This window comes from Thermobia domestica, chromosome 4 (genome assembly GCF_964235325.1).
Source record: "Thermobia domestica chromosome 4, izTheDome1.hap1.1, whole genome shotgun sequence".
Lineage (NCBI taxonomy): Eukaryota > Metazoa > Arthropoda > Insecta > Zygentoma > Lepismatidae > Thermobia > Thermobia domestica.
This window is the reverse complement of record NC_137457.1, coordinates 10,823,133-10,837,529: the sequence shown is the minus strand read 5'-3', so window position 1 is coordinate 10,837,529 and position 14,397 is coordinate 10,823,133. Positions and strand designations below refer to the sequence as shown.

At 33.7% G+C, this 14,397-nt stretch overlaps 1 protein-coding gene across 3 annotated transcripts in view; it reads left to right on the top strand.

The window, feature by feature from the left end:
- LOC145683712 (uncharacterized) overlaps window positions 1-14,397 on the top strand; it is a 194,763-nt gene that overhangs the window by 112,010 nt on the left and 68,356 nt on the right. For all 3 annotated transcript variants that reach the window (XR_014131164.1, XM_081755164.1, XM_081755165.1), the window contains 5 exons: window positions 924-1,118; window positions 3,837-4,031; window positions 6,750-6,944; window positions 9,663-9,857; window positions 12,576-12,770. Coding sequence is in view for 2 of the 3 variants with exons in the window: in XM_081755164.1 (XP_081611290.1) it covers window positions 924-1,118; window positions 3,837-4,031; window positions 6,750-6,944; window positions 9,663-9,857; window positions 12,576-12,770 (975 nt within the window). In the remaining variant the exon portion in view is untranslated. The remainder of the gene's footprint in view (window positions 1-923; window positions 1,119-3,836; window positions 4,032-6,749; window positions 6,945-9,662; window positions 9,858-12,575; window positions 12,771-14,397) is intronic.

The window sequence follows — 14,397 nt, the reverse complement described above, 5'->3', positions numbered from 1 at the left end:
CAGGAACTCATTGACTTTTCATATTGTTATTATTACTGATCTTTAGGAACCACCGAACTAATCTGCCTCGACATTCCACTCTATTTATAAGAAATATTGTGTGAATATAAAATTAATAAAATTTCAAAATCATCTAAATGAGAATCATGTCCCCAAGAACATTATCATGAGCCCGATCATTATTCCACCTTATGCTGAAAAAGCTTCTGAGAGCTACTGAAAACACCTGTTCATATTATAACGAATTTGTCAGTAAAAATTTGTATATTTTCCAACTAGGTGGAAGGAAACCATTGAGGTATTCTGAAATCCTGTTCTAAACGTGAGATTAGCAATTACCGACCCGTTTCCATTCACTGCTCCTTACATAAGTGTAAATCACGTCTTTTTAGTTCGAATTAGGTTTCTCGGTCTATCGCCATATCTCCTTAACTTTCTGACACAGCGAACAACTAATTCAACTAATTTACCATTAATTACAGACTCTTTGTTTAAAATTCTTGATGAAGTAAACAAGAAGATGGTATATACTCCGATATAGCGAAGGCATTAGACGTTGGCGATCGTGACATATTACACTTCTATAAACTCAGACCCTTAAATTTTGCAGATCCTTTCCGTGGCTAAGCGGTTAGCAAATGAACCTTTGGCGTGGGAAACGCGGGTTCGATTCCCGGCGAGAGCTCATGTGGTTCGGAATTCACGTTAATCAGTAGGTCCACGTCTCATATAGCCTCGCTGCTGAAAAGGACGCTAAACTAAAATCAACTCAACTGTTTAATTTTCGAGCAGCTGCTCTTGAGATTGTAGTCATACTTGAAAGATTTTAGCCTTTAGCGTTAGCACTCTTGTCAGTTGGTAAACGCTCGACCTGGAGTAACTCAAATAATAGTTAAATAATGGCAAATTCTTACCTCTTCTAGATGTTTCGCGGGATCGCATTGGTCTAGGGTCTAGAGCTGTTGGTAGTATTGAACCCAGTAATAGTGCTGGATTAGCAGAAAAATTAACTTCTCAAACAGGACAACCTCCAGTTATCCAGTCTTTCAAAACACCAGAAGAAATTATGATGAGTTTGGATCCCAATCGAAGAATTCAAGGGGTGAATATTCCTCCAGGTAAGTGATAATATTGGTTTAAATAATTAATCATGAACTTTAGTACTATTCTTAAATCTAACAATGAAAATAGAGTAATAGTACAAATAATTCTTGTTACTTACGTATCTTACGGTGCTGTCAACATATCATAGGTGGCGTCATATACAGTATCTGACAATAAAAGTAGCGATATATTGCCGTAACTAAATAGTCCAGGTTTAGTTCATAATAGCTGTAAAATGGGAGAAGTAACATCATATTTCTTTAGAATATTTTTAATAAAATTGAACCCTTGCAGAAAATTAAGGTAGCAATTTATCAACCGGGAACTTATTTCAGAATTTAATATTTAAATCGGAATTCCCATATAAGTACCGATTTACACCTTAACTGAAATATATTTTGAGAAAAAGAAAAGAAATATTTTTCTTCCACTACCTGGGTTTCAAATTTATTCATGCTTAAAAGAAGTACACGTTGCTAAGTTTACATTTACGTACACTTGTAGAAATTATCAAAACTAAAACATCACTAATCGTTGTTCCACCACTTTGCAAATAATTCCATTGTGCAACCTAATACATTCGTTTTTCTCAGTTGTTTCTAAGCGGGCGTGAAAATATTATTTAAAAAAACTGTTAAAAAAGCACACTATAGTCTTAGATATATATAGCATTAGAAGGGGAATTTTCCGTTTGTTACTTTTCTACATTGTTTCCCTAGGCTCTCCTACCAACACTGAGCAGATGAGCAATGTAAAAACAAAGCGATATGGCAATAAAACCAATTCTACAACATTTACTAGACACTTATGCTAGGAACAATTTCACACAGATGTTTGCTCCGTGACGGAAGGGACTGCATATCGCGGACAGTGTCAGAATTATCTTTACCACTGATATTTAGTTGCCAAAGTCCACCTGCGACTGTGGTTTTTAAGTAACTATTTTGTTTTATATATCTTCCAATCTCAATTTATAACGTTTTTAGGACATTGCCAATTTGTAAAATTGCCACTTTTGATCACAAATGTGTTCTCACAGCAGAGAATGAACATGTTCTTGAAATATTAAATTCATTTCAAGAAAGACTTCGCTTGTCTCAAAAGCTTTCACGTAACATTTTAATACAGCTTGAGATTGTTTTCTATGAGTGATGAATAACGATTATGTTCGTCCATTCATAGTTTAGTTGACAGACATCCGAGTTAAACTAAGAATAAATAACTGTAATTGGTTCTCATAAATGCAGTTTAGAGTAAGACAAATAAATTCCTTCTCCAGTTTATGAATTTACTAATTGATAGAAACTTATTAGAAATTGTGGCTTAAATATAGAAATAGAAAATTTATGATATAGAAATAGATTTTTGTTGATTCAATGTCCCAAGAATAGCTTCCATTTTCTCTTTAAACTTTCATACTAACAAAAAGTATCACGAGTCACCCATTTGTTTTGAGGTTTAATCACCATAGAATATAAACGGTACTCATTAGCATCTAAATTAAATTCAGCATCTCAAAATATCGTCTATCTCTACCGAAACAGGAAGTTGTAAAAATCAATAACCACTTTCGGTTTCCATAATGATACTTTTCGAGTTAGATTGGTAACGGAGAGAGAAATCTTGTTTAAATCTGAGTTCATTCTCCCAATAACATATTCCATCTCCAAACTGATATTTCTTTGCAATGTTGCACACGCCAACCCATTGTGCGCGGACCAAAAAGTTTAAAAAGTTTGTTACTTAATTTGAACTATTTTATTAATCATATTTTTTACTAACATTTACGTTATTCTTCTAAGAGATTTTTCAGGAACTCATTGACTTTTCATATTGTTATTATTACTGATCTTTAGGAACCACCGAACTAATCTGCCTCGACATTCCACTCTATTTATAAGAAATATTGTGTGAATATAAAATTAATAAAATTTCAAAATCATCTAAATGAGAATCATGTCCCCAAGAACATTATCATGAGCCCGATCATTATTCCACCTTATGCTGAAAAAGCTTCTGAGAGCTACTGAAAACACCTGTTCATATTATAACGAATTTGTCAGTAAAAATTTGTATATTTCCAACTAGGTGGAAGGAAACCATTGAGGTATTCTGAAATCCTGTTCTAAACGTGAGATTAGCAATTACCGACCCGTTTCCATTCACTCCTCCTTACATAAGTGTAAATCACGTCTTTTTAGTTCGAATTAGGTTTCTCGGTCTATCGCCATATCTCCTTAACTTTCTGACACAGCGAACAACTAATTCAACTAATTTACCATTAATTACAGACTCTTTGTTTAAAATTCTTGATGAAGTAAACAAGAAGATGGTATATACTCCGACATAGCGAAGGCATTAGACGTTGGCGATCGTGACATATTACACTTCTATAAACTCAGACCCTTAAATTTTGCAGATCCTTTCCGTGGCTAAGCGGTTAGCACATGCACCTTTGGCGTGGGAAACGCGGGTTCGATTCCCGGCGAGAGCTCATGTGGTTCGGATTCCACGTTAATCAGTAGGTCCACCTCTCATATAGCCTCGCTGCTGAAAAGGACGCTAAACTAAAATCAACTCAACTGTTTAATTTTCGAGCAGCTGCTCTTGAGATTGTAGTCATACTTGAAAGATTTTAGCCTTTAGCGTTAGCACTCTTGTCAGTTGGTAAACGCTCGACCTGGAGTAACTCAAATAATAGTTAAATAATGGCAAATTCTTACCTCTTCTAGATGTTTCGCGGGATCGCATTGGTCTAGGGTCTAGAGCTGTTGGTAGTATTGAACCCAGTAATAGTGCTGGATTAGCAGAAAAATTAACTTCTCAAACAGGACAACCTCCAGTTATCCAGTCTTTCAAAACACCAGAAGAAATTATGATGGGTTTGGATCCCAATCGAAGAATTCAAGGGGTGAATATTCCTCCAGGTAAGTGATAATATTGGTTTAAATAATTAATCATGAACTTTAGTACTATTCTTAAATCTAACAATGAAAATAGAGTAATAGTACAAATAATTCTTGTTACTTACGTATCTTACGGTGCTGTCAACATATCATAGGTGGCGTCATATACAGTATCTGACAATAAAAGTAGCGATATATTGCCGTAACTAAATAGTCCAGGTTTAGTTCATAATAGCTGTAAAATGGGAGAAGTAACATCATATTTCTTTAGAATATTTTTAATAAAATTGAACCCTTGCAGAAAATTAAGGTAGCAATTTATCAACCGGGAACTTATTTCAGAATTTAATATTTAAATCGGAATTCCCATATAAGTACCGATTTACACCTTAACTGAAATATATTTTGAGAAAAAGAAAAGAAATATTTTTCTTCCACTACTTGGGTTTCAAATTTATTCATGCTTAAAAGAAGTACACGTTGCTAAGTTTACATTTACGTACACTTGTAGAAATTATCAAAACTAAAACATCACTAATCGTTGTTCCACCACTTTGCAAATAATTCCATTGTGCAACCTAATACATTCGTTTTTCTCAGTTGTTTCTAAGCGGGCGTGAAAATATTATTTAAAAAAACTGTTAAAAAAGCACACTATAGTCTTAGATATATATAGCATTAGAAGGGGAATTTTCCGTTTGTTACTTTTCTACATTGTTTCCCTAGGCTCTCCTACCAACACTGAGCAGATGAGCAATGTAAAAACAAAGCGATATGGCAATAAAACCAATTCTACAACATTTACTAGACACTTATGCTAGGAACAATTTCACACAGATGTTTGCTCCGTGACGGAAGGGACTGCATATCGCGGACAGTGTCAGAATTATCTTTACCACTGATATTTAGTTGCCAAAGTCCACCTGCGACTGTGGTTTTTAAGTAACTATTTTGTTTTATATATCTTCCAATCTCAATTTATAACGTTTTTAGGACATTGCCAATTTGTAAAATTGCCACTTTTGATCACAAATGTGTTCTCACAGCAGAGAATGAACATGTTCTTGAAATATTAAATTCATTTCAAGAAAAACTTCGCTTGTCTCAAAAGCTTTCACGTAACATTTTAATACAGCTTGAGATTGTTTTCTATGAGTGATGAATAACGATTATGTTCGTCCATTCATAGTTTAGTTGACAGACATCCGAGTTAAACTAAGAATAAATAACTGTAATTGGTTCTCATAAATGCAGTTTAGAGTAAGACAAATAAATTCCTTCTCCAGTTTATGAATTTACTAATTGATAGAAACTTATTAGAAATTGTGGCTTAAATATAGAAATAGAAAATTTATGATATAGAAATAGATTTTTGTTGATTCAATGTCCCAAGAATAGCTTCCATTTTCTCTTTAAACTTTCATACTAACAAAAAGTATCACGAGTCACCCATTTGTTTTGAGGTTTAATCACCATAGAATATAAACGGTACTCATTAGCATCTAAATTAAATTCAGCATCTCAAAATATCGTCTATCTCTACCGAAACAGGAAGTTGTAAAAATCAATAACCACTTTCGGTTTCCATAATGATACTTTTCGAGTTAGATTGGTAACGGAGAGAGAAATCTTGTTTAAATCTGAGTTCATTCTCCCAATAACATATTCCATCTCCAAACTGATATTTCTTTGCAATGTTGCACACGCCAACCCATTGTGCGCGGACCAAAAAGTTTAAAAAGTTTGTTACTTAATTTGAACTATTTTATTAATCATATTTTTTACTAACATTTACGTTATTCTTCTAAGAGATTTTTCAGGAACTCATTGACTTTTCATATTGTTATTATTACTGATCTTTAGGAACCACCGAACTAATCTGCCTCGACATTCCACTCTATTTATAAGAAATATTGTGTGAATATAAAATTAATAAAATTTCAAAATCATCTAAATGAGAATCATGTCCCCAAGAACATTATCATGAGCCCGATCATTATTCCACCTTATGCTGAAAAAGCTTCTGAGAGCTACTGAAAACACCTGTTCATATTATAACGAATTTGTCAGTAAAAATTTGTATATTTCCAACTAGGTGGAAGGAAACCATTGAGGTATTCTGAAATCCTGTTCTAAACGTGAGATTAGCAATTACCGACCCGTTTCCATTCACTCCTCCTTACATAAGTGTAAATCACGTCTTTTTAGTTCGAATTAGGTTTCTCGGTCTATCGCCATATCTCCTTAACTTTCTGACACAGCGAACAACTAATTCAACTAATTTACCATTAATTACAGACTCTTTGTTTAAAATTCTTGATGAAGTAAACAAGAAGATGGTATATACTCCGATATAGCGAAGGCATTAGACGTTGGCGATCGTGACATATTACACTTCTATAAACTCAGACCCTTAAATTTTGCAGATCCTTTCCGTGGCTAAGCGGTTAGCAAATGAACCTTTGGCGTGGGAAACGCGGGTTCGATTCCCGGCGAGAGCTCATGTGGTTCGGAATTCACGTTAATCAGTAGGTCCACGTCTCATATAGCCTCGCTGCTGAAAAGGACGCTAAACTAAAATCAACTCAACTGTTTAATTTTCGAGCAGCTGCTCTTGAGATTGTAGTCATACTTGAAAGATTTTAGCCTTTAGCGTTAGCACTCTTGTCAGTTGGTAAACGCTCGACCTGGAGTAACTCAAATAATAGTTAAATAATGGCAAATTCTTACCTCTTCTAGATGTTTCGCGGGATCGCATTGGTCTAGGGTCTAGAGCTGTTGGTAGTATTGAACCCAGTAATAGTGCTGGATTAGCAGAAAAATTAACTTCTCAAACAGGACAACCTCCAGTTATCCAGTCTTTCAAAACACCAGAAGAAATTATGATGGGTTTGGATCCCAATCGAAGAATTCAAGGGGTGAATATTCCTCCAGGTAAGTGATAATATTGGTTTAAATAATTAATCATGAACTTTAGTACTATTCTTAAATCTAACAATGAAAATAGAGTAATAGTACAAATAATTCTTGTTACTTACGTATCTTACGGTGCTGTCAACATATCATAGGTGGCGTCATATACAGTATCTGACAATAAAAGTAGCGATATATTGCCGTAACTAAATAGTCCAGGTTTAGTTCATAATAGCTGTAAAATGGGAGAAGTAACATCATATTTCTTTAGAATATTTTTAATAAAATTGAACCCTTGCAGAAAATTAAGGTAGCAATTTATCAACCGGGAACTTATTTCAGAATTTAATATTTAAATCGGAATTCCCATATAAGTACCGATTTACACCTTAACTGAAATATATTTTGAGAAAAAGAAAAGAAATATTTTTCTTCCACTACTTGGGTTTCAAATTTATTCATGCTTAAAAGAAGTACACGTTGCTAAGTTTACATTTACGTACACTTGTAGAAATTATCAAAACTAAAACATCACTAATCGTTGTTCCACCACTTTGCAAATTATTCCATTGTGCAACCTAATACATTCGTTTTTCTCAGTTGTTTCTAAGCGGGCGTGAAAATATTATTTAAAAAAACTGTTAAAAAAGCACACTATAGTCTTAGATATATATAGCATTAGAAGGGGAATTTTCCGTTTGTTACTTTTCTACATTGTTTCCCTAGGCTCTCCTACCAACACTGAGCAGATGAGCAATGTAAAAACAAAGCGATATGGCAATAAAACCAATTCTACAACATTTACTAGACACTTATGCTAGGAACAATTTCACACAGATGTTTGCTCCGTGACGGAAGGGACTGCATATCGCGGACAGTGTCAGAATTATCTTTACCACTGATATTTAGTTGCCAAAGTCCACCTGCGACTGTGGTTTTTAAGTAACTATTTTGTTTTATATATCTTCCAATCTCAATTTATAACGTTTTTAGGACATTGCCAATTTGTAAAATTGCCACTTTTGATCACAAATGTGTTCTCACAGCAGAGAATGAACATGTTCTTGAAATATTAAATTCATTTCAAGAAAAACTTCGCTTGTCTCAAAAGCTTTCACGTAACATTTTAATACAGCTTGAGATTGTTTTCTATGAGTGATGAATAACGATTATGTTCGTCCATTCATAGTTTAGTTGACAGACATCCGAGTTAAACTAAGAATAAATAACTGTAATTGGTTCTCATAAATGCAGTTTAGAGTAAGACAAATAAATTCCTTCTCCAGTTTATGAATTTACTAATTGATAGAAACTTATTAGAAATTGTGGCTTAAATATAGAAATAGAAAATTTATGATATAGAAATAGATTTTTGTTGATTCAATGTCCCAAGAATAGCTTCCATTTTCTCTTTAAACTTTCATACTAACAAAAAGTATCACGAGTCACCCATTTGTTTTGAGGTTTAATCACCATAGAATATAAACGGTACTCATTAGCATCTAAATTAAATTCAGCATCTCAAAATATCGTCTATCTCTACCGAAACAGGAAGTTGTAAAAATCAATAACCACTTTCGGTTTCCATAATGATACTTTTCGAGTTAGATTGGTAACGGAGAGAGAAATCTTGTTTAAATCTGAGTTCATTCTCCCAATAACATATTCCATCTCCAAACTGATATTTCTTTGCAATGTTGCACACGCCAACCCATTGTGCGCGGACCAAAAAGTTTAAAAAGTTTGTTACTTAATTTGAACTATTTTATTAATCATATTTTTTACTAACATTTACGTTATTCTTCTAAGAGATTTTTCAGGAACTCATTGACTTTTCATATTGTTATTATTACTGATCTTTAGGAACCACCGAACTAATCTGCCTCGACATTCCACTCTATTTATAAGAAATATTGTGTGAATATAAAATTAATAAAATTTCAAAATCATCTAAATGAGAATCATGTCCCCAAGAACATTATCATGAGCCCGATCATTATTCCACCTTATGCTGAAAAAGCTTCTGAGAGCTACTGAAAACACCTGTTCATATTATAACGAATTTGTCAGTAAAAATTTGTATATTTCCAACTAGGTGGAAGGAAACCATTGAGGTATTCTGAAATCCTGTTCTAAACGTGAGATTAGCAATTACCGACCCGTTTCCATTCACTCCTCCTTACATAAGTGTAAATCACGTCTTTTTAGTTCGAATTAGGTTTCTCGGTCTATCGCCATATCTCCTTAACTTTCTGACACAGCGAACAACTAATTCAACTAATTTACCATTAATTACAGACTCTTTGTTTAAAATTCTTGATGAAGTAAACAAGAAGATGGTATATACTCCGATATAGCGAAGGCATTAGACGTTGGCGATCGTGACATATTACACTTCTATAAACTCAGACCCTTAAATTTTGCAGATCCTTTCCGTGGCTAAGCGGTTAGCAAATGAACCTTTGGCGTGGGAAACGCGGGTTCGATTCCCGGCGAGAGCTCATGTGGTTCGGAATTCACGTTAATCAGTAGGTCCACGTCTCATATAGCCTCGCTGCTGAAAAGGACGCTAAACTAAAATCAACTTAACTGTTTAATTTTCGAGCAGCTGCTCTTGAGATTGTAGTCATACTTGAAAGATTTTAGCCTTTAGCGTTAGCACTCTTGTCAGTTGGTAAACGCTCGACCTGGAGTAACTCAAATAATAGTTAAATAATGGCAAATTCTTACCTCTTCTAGATGTTTCGCGGGATCGCATTGGTCTAGGGTCTAGAGCTGTTGGTAGTATTGAACCCAGTAATAGTGCTGGATTAGCAGAAAAATTAACTTCTCAAACAGGACAACCTCCAGTTATCCAGTCTTTCAAAACACCAGAAGAAATTATGATGGGTTTGGATCCCAATCGAAGAATTCAAGGGGTGAATATTCCTCCAGGTAAGTGATAATATTGGTTTAAATAATTAATCATGAACTTTAGTACTATTCTTAAATCTAACAATGAAAATAGAGTAATAGTACAAATAATTCTTGTTACTTACGTATCTTACGGTGCTGTCAACATATCATAGGTGGCGTCATATACAGTATCTGACAATAAAAGTAGCGATATATTGCCGTAACTAAATAGTCCAGGTTTAGTTCATAATAGCTGTGAAATGGGAGAAGTAACATCATATTTCTTTAGAATATTTTTAATAAAATTGAACCCTTGCAGAAAATTAAGGTAGCAATTTATCAACCGGGAACTTATTTCAGAATTTAATATTTAAATCGGAATTCCCATATAAGTACCGATTTACACCTTAACTGAAATATATTTTGAGAAAAAGAAAAGAAATATTTTTCTTCCACTACTTGGGTTTCAAATTTATTCATGCTTAAAAGAAGTACACGTTGCTAAGTTTACATTTACGTACACTTGTAGAAATTATCAAAACTAAAACATCACTAATCGTTGTTCCACCACTTTGCAAATAATTCCATTGTGCAACCTAATACATTCGTTTTTCTCAGTTGTTTCTAAGCGGGCGTGAAAATATTATTTAAAAAAACTGTTAAAAAAGCACACTATAGTCTTAGATATATATAGCATTAGAAGGGGAATTTTCCGTTTGTTACTTTTCTACATTGTTTCCCTAGGCTCTCCTACCAGCACCGAGCAGATGAGCAATGTAAAAACAAAGCGATATGGCAATAAAACCAATTCTACAACATTTACTAGACACTTATGCTAGGAACAATTTCACACAGATGTTTGCTCCGTGACGGAAGGGACTGCATATCGCGGACAGTGTCAGAATTATCTTTACCACTGATATTTAGTTGCCAAAGTCCACCTGCGACTGTGGTTTTTAAGTAACTATTTTGTTTTATATATCTTCCAATCTCAATTTATAACGTTTTTAGGACATTGCCAATTTGTAAAATTGCCACTTTTGATCACAAATGTGTTCTCACAGCAGAGAATGAACATGTTCTTGAAATATTAAATTCATTTCAAGAAAGACTTCGCTTGTCTCAAAAGCTTTCACGTAACATTTTAATACAGCTTGAGATTGTTTTCTATGAGTGATGAATAACGATTATGTTCGTCCATTCATAGTTTAGTTGACAGACATCCGAGTTAAACTAAAAATAAATAACTGTAATTGGTTCTCATAAATGCAGTTTAGAGTAAGACAAATAAATTCCTTCTCCAGTTTATGAATTTACTAATTGATAGAAACTTATTAGAAATTGTGGCTTAAATATAGAAATAGAAAATTTATGATATAGAAATAGATTTTTGTTGATTCAATGTCCCAAGAATAGCTTCCATTTTCTCTTTAAACTTTCATACTAACAAAAAGTATCACGAGTCACCCATTTGTTTTGAGGTTTAATCACCATAGAATATAAACGGTACTCATTAGCATCTAAATTAAATTCAGCATCTCAAAATATCGTCTATCTCTACCGAAACAGGAAGTTGTAAAAATCAATAACCACTTTCGGTTTCCATAATGATACTTTTCGAGTTAGATTGGTAACGGAGAGAGAAATCTTGTTTAAATCTGAGTTCATTCTCCCAATAACATATTCCATCTCCAAACTGATATTTCTTTGCAATGTTGCACACGCCAACCCATTGTGCGCGGACCAAAAAGTTTAAAAAGTTTGTTACTTAATTTGAACTATTTTATTAATCATATTTTTTACTAACATTTACGTTATTCTTCTAAGAGATTTTTCAGGAACTCATTGACTTTTCATATTGTTATTATTACTGATCTTTAGGAACCACCGAACTAATCTGCCTCGACATTCCACTCTATTTATAAGAAATATTGTGTGAATATAAAATTAATAAAATTTCAAAATCATCTAAATGAGAATCATGTCCCCAAGAACATTATCATGAGCCCGATCATTATTCCACCTTATGCTGAAAAAGCTTCTGAGAGCTACTGAAAACACCTGTTCATATTATAACGAATTTGTCAGTAAAAATTTGTATATTTCCAACTAGGTGGAAGGAAACCATTGAGGTATTCTGAAATCCTGTTCTAAACGTGAGATTAGCAATTACCGACCCGTTTCCATTCACTCCTCCTTACATAAGTGTAAATCACGTCTTTTTAGTTCGAATTAGGTTTCTCGGTCTATCGCCATATCTCCTTAACTTTCTGACACAGCGAACAACTAATTCAACTAATTTACCATTAATTACAGACTCTTTGTTTAAAATTCTTGATGAAGTAAACAAGAAGATGGTATATACTCCGATATAGCGAAGGCATTAGACGTTGGCGATCGTGACATATTACACTTCTATAAACTCAGACCCTTAAATTTTGCAGATCCTTTCCGTGGCTAAGCGGTTAGCAAATGAACCTTTGGCGTGGGAAACGCGGGTTCGATTCCCGGCGAGAGCTCATGTGGTTCGGAATTCACGTTAATCAGTAGGTCCACGTCTCATATAGCCTCGCTGCTGAAAAGGACGCTAAACTAAAATCAACTCAACTGTTTAATTTTCGAGCAGCTGCTCTTGAGATTGTAGTCATACTTGAAAGATTTTAGCCTTTAGCGTTAGCACTCTTGTCAGTTGGTAAACGCTCGACCTGGAGTAACTCAAATAATAGTTAAATAATGGCAAATTCTTACCTCTTCTAGATGTTTCGCGGGATCGCATTGGTCTAGGGTCTAGAGCTGTTGGTAGTATTGAACCCAGTAATAGTGCTGGATTAGCAGAAAAATTAACTTCTCAAACAGGACAACCTCCAGTTATCCAGTCTTTCAAAACACCAGAAGAAATTATGATGAGTTTGGATCCCAATCGAAGAATTCAAGGGGTGAATATTCCTCCAGGTAAGTGATAATATTGGTTTAAATAATTAATCATGAACTTTAGTACTATTCTTAAATCTAACAATGAAAATAGAGTAATAGTACAAATAATTCTTGTTACTTACGTATCTTACGGTGCTGTCAACATATCATAGGTGGCGTCATATACAGTATCTGACAATAAAAGTAGCGATATATTGCCGTAACTAAATAGTCCAGGTTTAGTTCATAATAGCTGTAAAATGGGAGAAGTAACATCATATTTCTTTAGAATAATTTTAATAAAATTGAACCCTTGCAGAAAATTAAGGTAGCAATTTATCAACCGGGAACTTATTTCAGAATTTAATATTTAAATCGGAATTCCCATATAAGTACCGATTTACACCTTAACTGAAATATATTTTGAGAAAAAGAAAAGAAATATTTTTCTTCCACTACCTGGGTTTCAAATTTATTCATGCTTAAAAGAAGTACACGTTGCTAAGTTTACATTTACGTACACTTGTAGAAATTATCAAAACTAAAACATCACTAATCGTTGTTCCACCACTTTGCAAATAATTCCATTGTGCAACCTAATACATTCGTTTTTCTCAGTTGTTTCTAAGCGGGCGTGAAAATATTATTTAAAAAAACTGTTAAAAAAGCACACTATAGTCTTAGATATATATAGCATTAGAAGGGGAATTTTCCGTTTGTTACTTTTCTACATTGTTTCCCTAGGCTCTCCTACCAACACTGAGCAGATGAGCAATGTAAAAACAAAGCGATATGGCAATAAAACCAATTCTACAACATTTACTAGACACTTATGCTAGGAACAATTTCACACAGATGTTTGCTCCGTGACGGAAGGGACTGCATATCGCGGACAGTGTCAGAATTATCTTTACCACTGATATTTAGTTGCCAAAGTCCACCTGCGACTGTGGTTTTTAAGTAACTATTTTGTTTTATATATCTTCCAATCTCAATTTATAACGTTTTTAGGACATTGCCAATTTGTAAAATTGCCACTTTTGATCACAAATGTGTTCTCACAGCAGAGAATGAACATGTTCTTGAAATATTAAATTCATTTCAAGAAAGACTTCGCTTGTCTCAAAAGCTTTCACGTAACATTTTAATACAGCTTGAGATTGTTTTCTATGAGTGATGAATAACGATTATGTTCGTCCATTCATAGTTTAGTTGACAGACATCCGAGTTAAACTAAGAATAAATAACTGTAATTGGTTCTCATAAATGCAGTTTAGAGTAAGACAAATAAATTCCTTCTCCAGTTTATGAATTTACTAATTGATAGAAACTTATTAGAAATTGTGGCTTAAATATAGAAATAGAAAATTTATGATATAGAAATAGATTTTTGTTGATTCAATGTCCCAAGAATAGCTTCCATTTTCTCTTTAAACTTTCATACTAACAAAAAGTATCACGAGTCACCCATTTGTTTTGAGGTTTAATCACCATAGAATATAAACGGTACTCATTAGCATCTAAATTAAATTCAGCATCTCAAAATATCGTCTATCTCTACCGAAACAGGAAGTTGTAAAAATCAATAACCACTTTCGGTTTCCATAATGATACTTTTCGAGTTAGATTGGTAACGGAGAGAGAAATCTTGTTTAAATCTGAGTTC